A 12,696-nucleotide genomic window follows, 5' to 3' on the forward strand; every position below is an offset into this window, starting at 1 on the left:
TATAAAACAAGCATCGTCGAAATGCAGGGAACAAACAGTCTTGCACAACCTCCGTTGATGCTCTGAAAAAACAAACTCCATCCACTGGTCCCTTAACGCCGGGTTCTTTGGGAATCTGTGCAGGGTTGTCTTGCCCTGGCAACCAAAAACCCACTTCTTTGGTGACATTGACTTCCCTAAAGCCGAGCATAGCGCTTTGATGGGCGTACTGCTTTCGCTCTCTCGCTCTGGTCTACGGTTGCGCGCGCGCCCGCGTCCTTCCGGAGAAGTGCCCTTAGGACCCGTATAAGGAAATTCCGCTACATCTGACATCACACATGCCCATACTCGAAAAAAACTTTCCGAAACTTGTGACAAACCGGAAGGAGTATTTTTGGCACAGAAATACTCCTTCAAACGTACAATTTAATTTTTGAAACTTTGTCCATGTTTAGCATGGGAATCCAACTCTTTAACAGTGTAAAAAACTCAGTATGCATGAAATAGCATTTCACCCCCCCTTTAATGAAATCTGAGAGATGTCCCTCCATTGACAGATACACAACTACCACTAGCCCCGGAAAGGTAGTAAAGACATCATTAAAGTAATCCATGTGACTCCAGTGGATTTTTGTGACTCAATTTTATGAAGCGACGCGAGTGCTTTGTTTGCACAAAAAAACAAAGCAAAACATAACTTACCACTTTATTTGCAAAATATGAATCTCCAACACACATTTGTGTTTTATCTTATTTTATTTTTAAATAAATACTATTATTTATATTATTCAAAAAAAGAGATTGATTTATTATATTTATCAGGATGGTCAAGTAGATCTGGTGACTGAAATGCTTTTGACACTCGTAATATCAGTTTGTGCAATTTCAACACAGTGAATTCTCTCTCTCTATCTGTCTCTCTCCTTTTATCACTCTCTCCACACTTTCTCAGTTTTCCTGTGAGGAATGAGGTGTTCACTGAAGCTTCTGGCACTCTCTGCTGTGGAGTCAATGAGTTAGGTGTTTAGAGGTGTAAATGATAGCCAGTCATCTTTGTCTGACTGTATTTGGCTGCTCAACCAAATGTCTGAAATGCGTAGAGGCTTGTGATCTGGCAGCATTTCGAAAGTGCGACAACATAGATGTAAATATGTTCCCAAGGTCACCCTGCACAGAAAGCGCTGTCAATCTGGACCCCTTATCCTCTTCTCTGGCAATCTTCTTCTCACACTGTTTAATAAGATAAAGTCCTACTCATAAACTTACTGAGTATGACCCTCTATAGTCTTAGTAGGTAATCTGAAAATACTACACAATCAAACATGTTTTATCAATGAACAACTGAAGTGGCTGCAAAGCTAAAAGGATACATTAAGATTATGATACCCGCACTAATGTTGTGGTCACCAGGCATGGTTAAACAAATTCTTTCCTCAAATAGGAATAAGAAAATCTTGGCTCATGTTACAGTGATTTTCACATCAATAATAAAACCTGCTGAAAAGATTTCCGCTTCCCCAAAACCTGAACTTGTGGTTTACAGTCATCAGAAACTGATTTAATGATAACAGGCTGCAGTAACGCTCTATTTAGTGAAACATCCAGCGATCCACTCGAGTTACGAATGTTTTTAGTCTCAGACTGTGTGAGTTGATTAGCAATATTTAAAAACAGGCAATCACAAGTAACGCTGTTCTAGTAAAGTTCTAGCATACCAAGTTCTAGCATACCTTGCATGCTTATTAAAACTGTTATGTCTAGGGTTTAAAGGAGAGCCAAAATATCTGGGAATCAAGACCACTTGATCATGTACTTGTTTGCTGTTAGCTTCTCACATGTGTTTGTCACAAGATACCACCGATCTACACCAGATGACATTCAGGTGGACAGAAGGCGCAGTCCATTTTATACTGATTATAAACTGGCTGTCAGCGGATAAGATCAATTTCATTCTCGAATGTTCTCTTCACAATTCTGAGAATAAAATTTCAAATGACTGACCACATTATTTATTTATTTATTTAATTTTTAAAACATATATAAATAAATATTATGTGTTTATATTATGTATATATATATATATATATATATATATATATATATATATGATTTATTTGTATAAAACATTATTTCCATAAATATAGTTTATAATTTTCTTAAATAAATGGTAATGCTTATTTTATATATATATATATATATATATATATATATATATATATATATTTTTTTTTAATTATATAATTATCAGGAAATATAATTTTTGAAACATTTATATAAACTTTTTTTATAAAAATATATTTAAAAATATATTTATTTATAATTATATAATTTAAAAATAACTACAGTTTATATATATATTTAAATGTATAAATCTGTTATGTATATACATTTAGATTTAGTTATTTATTTGAAGAAAAAAAGTTTTTGTAACCTGATGTGAAGATACACGACTCATGACAGATCTTAGTAAATGGCTTGTATGTCTTTGAAATGAATGAGGGTCAGATTATTGTTCTCACAATTCTATTTAAACCGTGTATTATGTTGCAGTTCCTAATAATCACTGGCCAACTGGCATTGTAATAACTCAATACAAAGCCTATTTTTACCTGCATTTGATACTTGGGTTTGGACCCTGAACTCTTGTTTTATAACTGTAATAGGATTTAATGGGTCTAACACACCTCTGAAGAAAGCAAGTGGTGTCTGATTTGATTATATCACAGTAATGTTCCGCTTATGTATATACAGTATCAGGAAAATCTTACAGTCGTACAGTCAACTTGCTCCAGAGTGGTGTAGAGACAACAATCACTTGCATCCATTAGAAACAACACGGCGACATTTGTTTATGTTCAGATAAGATAAATATATCATTATGGAGCTTATTATGACTGAAATAATAAGCTGAAAACGTGTAGGAAACATCAGGTTTATGTAATGTGTTATCAATTTGTGTGCAGTCACGTTTCCTGTGCCGCTAAATTGTAAGTGATTTATGACTTTCACCTCTTACCTGTCTTAATGAGTAGCTACTTCATGACCTTTTAACCTACACGATGATTAGAATGAATCCGAAATCCTCTCATAACGCCCCGGGGCTACTTTTGTCGTGCTGCATTTGATGGGGCGTGAGTCTGAACATCCTCTGTTCACTATTATAATCACTTGTGCTAATGGGAGAGCCACCCAACGAGTGTCTGGGACCCAGTTGAGGACGTCCCCTCTCATAAACACCAACACTTCCAGCGTCAACAAACAGATGGAAATGTTTCACTGCCAGGCCAGGCGGCTGGGGGTGGAGAGCGACAGAGTTGTTTATCCGGAGGTCAAGAGAGTTCACACTCCATCATGCAAGGGCCAAACTCCTAATAGCCGCACTTACACGGGCAAACGCCAACCCTCACGCATTACATTTACATGCTAATGGCGGGTTCCATATGTTATTTTGGTACTGTGCGGCTTAAATTGTTGATTTAATCTTTGCAGAAAAGCGATGTTAGATGGGCCGTGTTTAGAGGAGGTGAAATCTCTGTTTGTTTTGCTGTGGCTTGGACAATAAATGTGTGCAGATGCTGCAGATGCATACATATCTTCAGTTTTTGTAATGTTTTAAAGCTAAAATGGGCTATCAAACTGAAAAAAAACAACTTATAAATATTTTATTAAAATCATTTGAGCGAATTGTGCATGGTTATTCTAATCAGAATGCCTGATGGCCAGGTTTCCTCTGCTGTTCTTTGGCTCTTCAACAAAGCTTAAACAATACAAAACAGGCACCACAAAGCCACAATAATAGGAGGAAACTCAATGAAGATGTGCAATTGCATATCATATTTAAAGTCATATTTAATATCTGAGAGCTTTCTGTCTCTTTGTTGACAGCTACTCAACTACCTCTTTGACGCTTCAAAAAGTTCATAAAGAGATCGTAAAACTAATCCATATGAATCCAACGGTTTAGTCCGAATTTTCTGAACAGACTCGATAACTTTATAATTAACGTTTCTTTTATAATTGTACAAAAACAACAATCACTTCAGAACTCCATGTGTGATGGTACCTGGCACTTGAACCATCTTCCACGTACACGTAAACACACTCACACACATTGGAATGCCCAGATAACACACATTGCCTCTCCTCATTTGAAACGGTTGACTTCGGCTCTGTTATTTGGCTGTTCGTGATCTCTCATGAGCAGCAGTATTTGATTTGACAGTCAGAGTTCCTGCTCTGTTACAATCCCCCCACAAGTCAACATAAACCACCTGTCAGACATCACAGAAAGCCAAATAACTCTCTCTGTTTTTGCATTTTGCATGAACATGAAAGCGCTTTGTTAATGTGCAATGAATAACGTCCTAGTGATAAAAAAGTGCTTAAATTATCAATATGTCGTTGATGTGGCATTTCAAACAGTTGCAAGTAAACAATTTATCTAAATTCATGTATAATAATTATATATTTTTTATACATAATTTGATATATTACATGTATTTGTCACATCACAAGACTGCTTACATGAACTGCAAACATGTGAAATGATGGTAAATAGTGAAAAAGGAAATGATAACTAGTTACAGCCTCTAAAATACGCATTTTCCCCATTTTAACCCAACATGTAATTAATCAACCTCTCATTTAAAGTTAGAGGTTACGACTATTTCATGATTGGATTTTCAATAGGTATAGAAAGAAACTGGTGCAAGTTTAGTGTATTATTTCATTGAGTTACAGATGTTGGATAACTGAAAGATAATGTGTGAACTTCCTGTCAGATTATGTTTGAATTTGCCTGGGACAAAGGTTTGTCACGGTGATGTCCACACAAACCACACACACCTTCTGGTATTGATCTAATTTCCGTTCCATTTTTAGAATTTAATTTGGTCAGCGAGGGATATTGGAAAGGAAAACTCAGTTGTGGTTAAGGAACCGAGAGGATTGAATTCTGTGATTTCAGTGCTGACACTTATTGTGAACAGTTGCTCCCAACACAAAGCCAGAGGAGAACAATGACGTTTTCATTTGCGTTAGACCAAATGTCACAGTAGCTAAATCAAGCCTTTGCATGACTATAAGAACCAGATTTTCTCAATCGGATAAGGATTGGAATTTCGCCAAGCGGTTAGATCGTCAAAGCTGAGAATAATGATACACTTCAATTATCTGATTTCTTAAAGTTCACATAATGGGACAGCTATCGGGGAGAACATAGGAGAACTTTAAGACGGCGAAGACCTCGATTGCATCCAGATTCCAGTTTTTAATCTTGCAGTTGTTACTTTTATGATAATTGTCCATGAGACAGTTCATCAAATGCTGACAGATAAAAAGCTTGAGAGGCCCCTTTCATTGGCGTCTTCAGCATTGAGCCGTCAGCCCAGTGTCTCAGAGTTCCTCATGGTGTTTATGGGCTCTGTTAGTGAAGAACATAGCTACACTTGTATTTATAGCCGTTGTGGTTTGGTCTTTTGTAATTTAATACTGTGTAGTGCAGTAAGCTAGAAGAGCTTAAAGATGAAGCTACGGCTCACTATTTTGTTCATGTTGACTATGAGTTGTGTTATCGTACACAAACACTGGAACGTCATTACGGTAGGGGAAGTTGAGCTGAAAGCTGTATATTATATAGAACAGAACACATAAGGGAGAGAGAGCAACAGAAAAAGAATGGCGTAAGATATAATTTACAGACCTTCTTTATACTTATATATTTAAGTCTTCTTAACAAGAAAGATATCACAGTACTTATTTAGCAGCCAGGTTTGTACAAAGCAACTTCCAGTACACTTAGTGACCTTTAACCTATGGCAAGGAATGTTAAATGTTAAAAGTTTAAAGTTATAAGTTCTGAGTATAGTTTATAAGTTAAGCATCAATGCTGTCATTTACCATGGATAATAACTTCAACAAGTTCCTCAGTTTGTAAAAAATAAACACTTCTATATATAGTATTATTGTAAATTTACAGTCAAATAATTAACAGTATACTTACAAATGAAATTCAACCTGGAGGGTTTTTGAAGTAATGTAATGTGCATCTCATTTTTGTTAAAACAAGTATTAAAAGCAAAGCATGTGATTTCAGTGCCACTAAGGCTAAAAGTAGCTCCTAACTTTCGTCTATTTAGGAGAAACTCTTAAAATAATGGCTGTGTCAGTCCTAATTGTAAGACTCCTAAATGTTTTCTTTAAGAGCAAGCATTTTAGTGCCAAAACCAGCTCTTAAATCTGTGAAAAGTTAGGGGTAGTCGAGAGGACTCCTAAATCACTAATTGCCCTGTTTACACCTGGCATTAAGATGCGTTTTGGTCGATCGGATTACAGGTGGACAAGGCTAAATTCAGGTGTAAACTGGGTCTAAAACGTTTTGAGCTTGTCGAATGCGTTCAAACAGTCACAAAAGACGCCTACTCTCCGCCTACTGACCTAACACGTGAACATTATGGGAAGCGCTCTAGCCAGACGGGATTTAAACTTTGTCGTCTGAAGACCCAAGCTTGGTTTGAAGATGTAAAATGTATAAAGCACAATGTTCTCTCACCATTCCTGATTTCTAACACACACTCACAGCGTTATGCGTCGTCTTGTAGCTGTCAGAGCAGAAACAAAAGCTGATGTTCTCAGTATGTTTTTTCATAATCTCCAGGCGCGTTCATATGTAAATTGCGCAAGCTTATTTTGTCCATTAGATCGACTGATGTGAAAAAACCCATACATTTACCACCCATAGACCCTTACCCTTGAAAAAATCTGGACAGAAGCAGTTGAAAGTGGACAAAAGAGACACCAGGTGTAAACGGGAATATGTCTCCCTCGTCTACATGTGGTCCGATTGACCAAAAGTAATCTTAATACCAGTTGTAAACAGGTCCTAAGATCAGTTCACAAACAGTTCTAAAATGACTGTTGTTGGCAATCCGCCTCAGCAATCCGCCCAAAGACACTGTACACCAGGGTTCACCAATCTCGGTCCTGGAGGGCCGCTGTCCCTGCAGAGTTTAGCTCCAACCAGCTCCAACACACCTGTTTGAAAGTTTCTAGTATGCTAGTGAGACCTTGATTAGCTGGTTCAGGTGTGTTTAATTGGGGTTGGAGCTAAACTCTGCAGGACAGCGGCCCTCCAGGACCGAGATTGGTGAACCCTGCTGTACACCGTTGAGGCAATAGGCGATACAGCGATGACATTACATTAAAGTTGATTTATGTACAGGCAATATGCATTGAATGATGGAGAATGAAACATTGAAGTCAAGTTGAAAATGATGTCCCATCATCTGTGCAGTGCTTATAGCCCTTTGGGCAGCTCGGGTGACCCGAGTTTAATTTCCGGCTCTTGGACCTTTCCCGATCCCGTCCCCCTTTCTCTCTTCCTCTTCGCTCATGTCTACTCACTGTCCTATCATAATAAAAAGGCAAAAACTGCAAAAATAAATCTTTAATAAATGAATAAATAACTGAGAGACATATAGAATGTATTTCCTGTGTTATTCGACTGCATGTCACGGATGCGATAGAGTTGAAGTTGTACTTTGAACATTCCTGTAAGGATACTGGATGCACTAGATTTAGTAAAGTGAACCACACCGAGGAAGTGAAACCCTGAGACCCTTTCCTGACAATCTTTCTAATAGGGGTTAAACCAGCAGGGGTTGATTAACCTAGAATAATAACAATAATTCCAACAAGAAGAGTGAGTCTGCGACCCAAGCTTGTTAGCATCCCAGAATCCCCCTCTCCCGCCAAGCTCAGGTATGGTTTCTATTTCACAGTACCTAAGGGAGGGAAAAAAGGTTGATGGAAGTGATTTAGTGCCCAAGGGACAGAAAGAAGGAGGGGGTTAATCGGTTAACCAGAGGAACAGACAGGAGGGAAGATGGGGGACCTGGCTACCGTCTGGGAGGTATGCCCTCGGCTGCTTTGTTCTGACTTACATATACACGAACAGGAAGTGATGCGTGGTGCCCAGATGCCTCATGCACAGAAATGCATGCTTCATCTGCATTTATCGGTGAACAATTGATTTGAACCTAATCCTGATCTTTTCCCTAGTTTAAACTCAAATGGGACTGGTTTCTACATCACACATAGTGCTATTTTTACACCTTTCTACTGCCACGGTCAAGTTACTGCCATTTGGCTCATATGGACTTCTTTTACCGTGAATCTCATGAAAACTGTCACGGAATGTCCAGGTCGGATTTCACTTCGAAAAAAACTAATATTATTAAGCATCAAGAAAATAAAAAGTATCATTTTTAGATTGACAATAATAAAATTATTTTATTTTCATGATAATTAAGCAAATTTAATCCTCTCCAAGTCTCCCAGTTAAAATTCTCATTTCCATAATCCAAATACTATTTGTTTTACTATCAGGTAAGATGATATTCATTTCTGTTTTATATTTAATGAGAATCAGATTTTTTACATTAACTTTAACAAGGGGTCCTACAATTATTGTTTGATCTCAAACTAATACAACATACATCAAATAAAAATACAAGATTAAGTTAACCAAAACGTTCAGCTAAATTCTGCATTACAATCATATGTCACAGGCAATATGCATTGAATGATGGAGAATGGAACATTGAAGTCAATTAAAAATCCTATTGGTACTAAAAAGACTTCAAACTAAGTACAATTTTTTTTTATATATTGATTTGGTTGTCAAATGTAACACATTTCTGACCATTATATATGCAATATATATTTTAAATGAAGTTCATTATTATTTCAGCTCAGAGTTTGTCACAGTTATGCTTAGTTTTGGTTTCGTTTTCTGTCAGTCTGTTTAGTTTTCATGTGCTACTTTGTTTTCCTTTTCCCGCCATAACCAGTTACCATGGATATTAATTTAATCATCACAGCTGTTCATTATTTAAATTATCACCATATGTATTTAAGTTCCTCACCTTTGCTCATTCTTGGTCCGGAATTGTTTGTGCATGGCTTGGTTTAAAGTTGCTGGCTTATGTTTAATAAAGACTGCCATTATTTGTACCTTCTTCATCACTGGACTTAAACCCTGACAGCGTTCACATGGGATTCTACAAACATCTGATCGGAAGATCCTTTTAATAAATCCATGTGTTCAGAAACCTCAGCAATGACTCAAATTGAAGTCAAATCAATTCCAAAATGTATTTTATGTAAGATATTTATGAAGTCATTCTCTGTCTCTCCTGACTTCAGGTCCTCCTGGGAAACGTGGACGGATGGGCAGAAGAGGTGACCCTGGTGAGTGCATCTTTTCATTCATGTTGCCCGTTCTTGATGTCTAGCGCCTTTCTATAAACATTGTTAGAGTGTTTAAATCATAATCATTAGATGTGACAGGGAGGAAATCCTCATTGAATGTGGTTTTGAGTCACCGACCCTCAGATGATTCAGAGGTATTAAACTCAGACTGATGATGACAAATAAAGATGCTGATGTATTTCTAAGTGAAGCTGAGCGGTAGACACACATGTGGCTCTCAAGGGCACAGATTCAGAATGATTCATTGTCGTGTCACTTGTTCTAGAAGCCATCAGTACAGCTTGAGAGGTTTAAGAAGGTGTCCGGATTATGTCTTGCCTGAAAACATCCATGACCTTAAGTATGCCGTATCTTTGGATAATGTGTACAGTTTGTGCAGCAGAACCTATATTCACCTCCTGACCAGATCTGATTATATCTGATTATAGTTCCCATGCAACTGGCATTTGGACAGGATGACAATTCTTTACATCTGTTTTTTAAACTTGTTCCAGCTCCGCTGCCCTGGGAGAGGAACTTCAAACGCTGGCAGAACACTTTATTTACATAGAGATAGTGGGTCATTTTGTCACTAAGGTCTGCTAGATGTGGTTCTGTTTAACAGTGCGTGCTTGTTGTAGTTTGGGTCGTGACGTGGACGGGAAGAGTTGAATGTGGGGAAAGGTTCTCTGTTGCACAACAGTTTGTTTGTTTCTCTTGAGTGTGAGAGAGAAAATATGGTTGGAAAGCTGGAAGATATTTAGCAGACTAATCAGTGCAAACATTAGGCGTGTCGCATGTGTCCATGATAACTCAGTCGTTAAAAAGCGCTCATTCAATTACATCCCTCATCAGTTGAAAGATCAATCTTTTTACTGAGCGATTTTAATGTCTTCAGTTATCTCCATAAAGCACACACACACATTCAAACTCCTTCTCTTTTACCATCTTGCACTTGCCCAACTAACATTCTCAGAACATTCTGGCAAGGTTCTTAACAAAAAGTTATGAACAAATTTCTTCCAGTTACATTAATAGAATGCTGGATCAAAGTTATCTGGTCTTTAATAATGTTTTTAAAACGAATGAGAACATCTTCAGAAAAAAAATGTTTGAAGAATGATAAAAGTGAAAGTTTCCTTAACGTTTGCATAACCAAGAAAAAACTTTTTTTTTTGAGCGTTCAGAGAACATTCAGAAATAACATTTTTATAACGTAATAGGAAACGTTAGCAAAACGTTCTTAGAACATATTTTTTTAGCCTGGGTAAATGCTTTCCAAATGGTGAAGCTGTTTCATTCACAACGGTCAGAGCTTGACTGTGCTGAGTGAATGTTTTCTTTAAACTCTTAAGAGGAGCGAGTTCTGTCAGCGTCTAGACGTCAGTAAATACCAACAACTTTCTGCCTCATAAAACTTCAATGTGTCTCTTAAACCTCTTTGTCTCCTCTGAGGGTCATAACACTTACCTGACATACATCTCTGTGCCATGTTGTGTCAGGAAACATTTATTTTGGTGAAAGTGTATTTTTTTATCATAAGTTAAACTGAAAGTGAAAAGACTTTTGGCTTTGTTTTACACGTCTCTTTGTTGTGTTTTCTTTATTTTTCAGGACCCCCAGTAAGTACCCCGTCCTCACACTTCAAAATAATGACATGCAGCAGATATGAGCTCTGTATTGTGGTAAGGCTGACAAAACGTCTGGAAGGTGAGTCATAAAAGCTGAGAAACAGCCTTCAAGTCCTGGGATCTTTCATAGCTCCTGAAATTTTTACATTTGGGAATATTTGCAATTTCTAGAATCTTCACATCTGAGCCGAAAGAATAGCATTCTAGAATACTCACACCAGTGCTTCTGAGATTCTAAAATAAAACTAGAATAAAGTTATAGAATAATGCTAAAAAATAAAGTTCTGGAATATTTAGCTGAAAAGCAGAGCGGCTTCTAGAAGATCCGGTGTTAATGTTCTGGTATCCAACAAAAGTTTAACACGGTGAAACAACAGGTTGCAGACTGTCTGAAACCTGCTTTAGATTTAGGTTAAAATCAAGCCGTCAACACCTTGGTTCAAGCATAATACGTGACTTCTAATCCGTATTTTTGTAGGCTGTCATGAAGATTTCATTGATCTGTTTAATGCTTGCAGATGTCAAATTGTGTGACTACAATTTTTCAAATTGTATGACTACAATATTTTTAAGTTAATCACACTGAATTTAAAAATATTTAGGTAACACTTTATTTTACAGTGTCCTTGTTACATAGTTACTGTAGTAATAACTATAAATTATGCATAATTACATGTAACTAACCTATTCCTAACCCTAACCCTATATTAAGTATATGTAGTTAATTATTATTACTTAAATGTATAATTACACTGTAACACAGACACCTTAAAATAAAGAGTAATCAATATTTATCTTTTTTTTTTTTTCATGAAATTAACCATGGCTTCTTTGGATTATGAAACTGTAATGATGTTACACTCTTAAAAATAAAGGTTCTTCATTGGCATTAACGGTTTATTAAGAACCTCTAATATTCATGGAACTTTTCCATTGCGCAAAAGGTTCTTTATAATGTTAAAAAGTTCTTTGGATTATTAAAATGTCCTTCAAAGAAAAAATGGGTCTTTTAAGAAACTGTTCCCTGAAAGGTTCTTTGTGGAATCTGTGAAATCCTCCTTTTGGAACCTTAAGATTTGTAATCTTTTTTTATTCTAGGATTATATTTATTTATTATACCCAATTTTTCTTTGCACAGGGCAAACCTGGGCGCGACGGTTACCCGGTAAATGTTCTTTAAATTATCGAGTTTCTTTCTTGTGTTTTAATCTCCATCTTTGGCTATTTTTCACTTCTTTATTGCTTTAATCATCTCCAGTTCACTTGCTGATATTAATTTTCTCTTTTCTGTCTCACTAAACATCTGTGCAGCTAAAACAATATATTTTAAATATCTGATGTCGCAAGAGAAGTTTTAGTAATAGTGTCTGCACTAATTTCAAAGTCTTAAACTCTATCTCTGGTGAAGAATGAAGTCTTTCGCTGGTATTTAGCAACACGGACGATAATGATGCTGAGTTTCCTGGAAAGAGTGAAAGCGCTCCTGGGCTCAATTACAATGGTAATAGTGTTTCTCTGTTGAAACCGCTATAGATTCACCCCATTGGCTAAACCTGTGTCCAGGACAGCAGGCCAGAGACACTTAGAACTTTTAGTTTGTAATTTCCTGGTTTCTTGAACCCTGAAACGGAAAGTACTGGGAAAGTAGTTGGGCGTTTTAAAATGAATTGGGCGTAGACAAAACATCACATGCTAACTGTGACATATGGGCAGATGTGCTTCGATCTGCTGAAGTACAACACACATCTGAGGATTTTTTTCCTATAACTGGACGCTGATTAGAGTAGCTCCAGAGTTTGTTTGTGTTCAAATAAAAATACATTTGCTTGGTAAACTG

General features: G+C 36.8%; 1 protein-coding gene across 1 annotated transcript in view; it reads left to right on the forward strand.

The window, feature by feature from the left end:
- The window catches only part of col23a1a (collagen type XXIII alpha 1 chain a), a 130,334-nt gene that overhangs the window by 78,475 nt on the left and 39,163 nt on the right, over positions 1-12,696 (forward strand). The window contains exons 3-4 of the mRNA XM_084132282.1: positions 9,184-9,257; positions 11,998-12,024. Coding sequence (XP_083988408.1) covers positions 9,184-9,257; positions 11,998-12,024 — 101 coding nt within the window. The remainder of the gene's footprint in view (positions 1-9,183; positions 9,258-11,997; positions 12,025-12,696) is intronic.

This window comes from Abramis brama (assembly GCF_963993115.1).
Source record: "Abramis brama genome assembly, chromosome: 13".
Taxonomy (NCBI): domain Eukaryota; kingdom Metazoa; phylum Chordata; class Actinopteri; order Cypriniformes; family Leuciscidae; genus Abramis; species Abramis brama.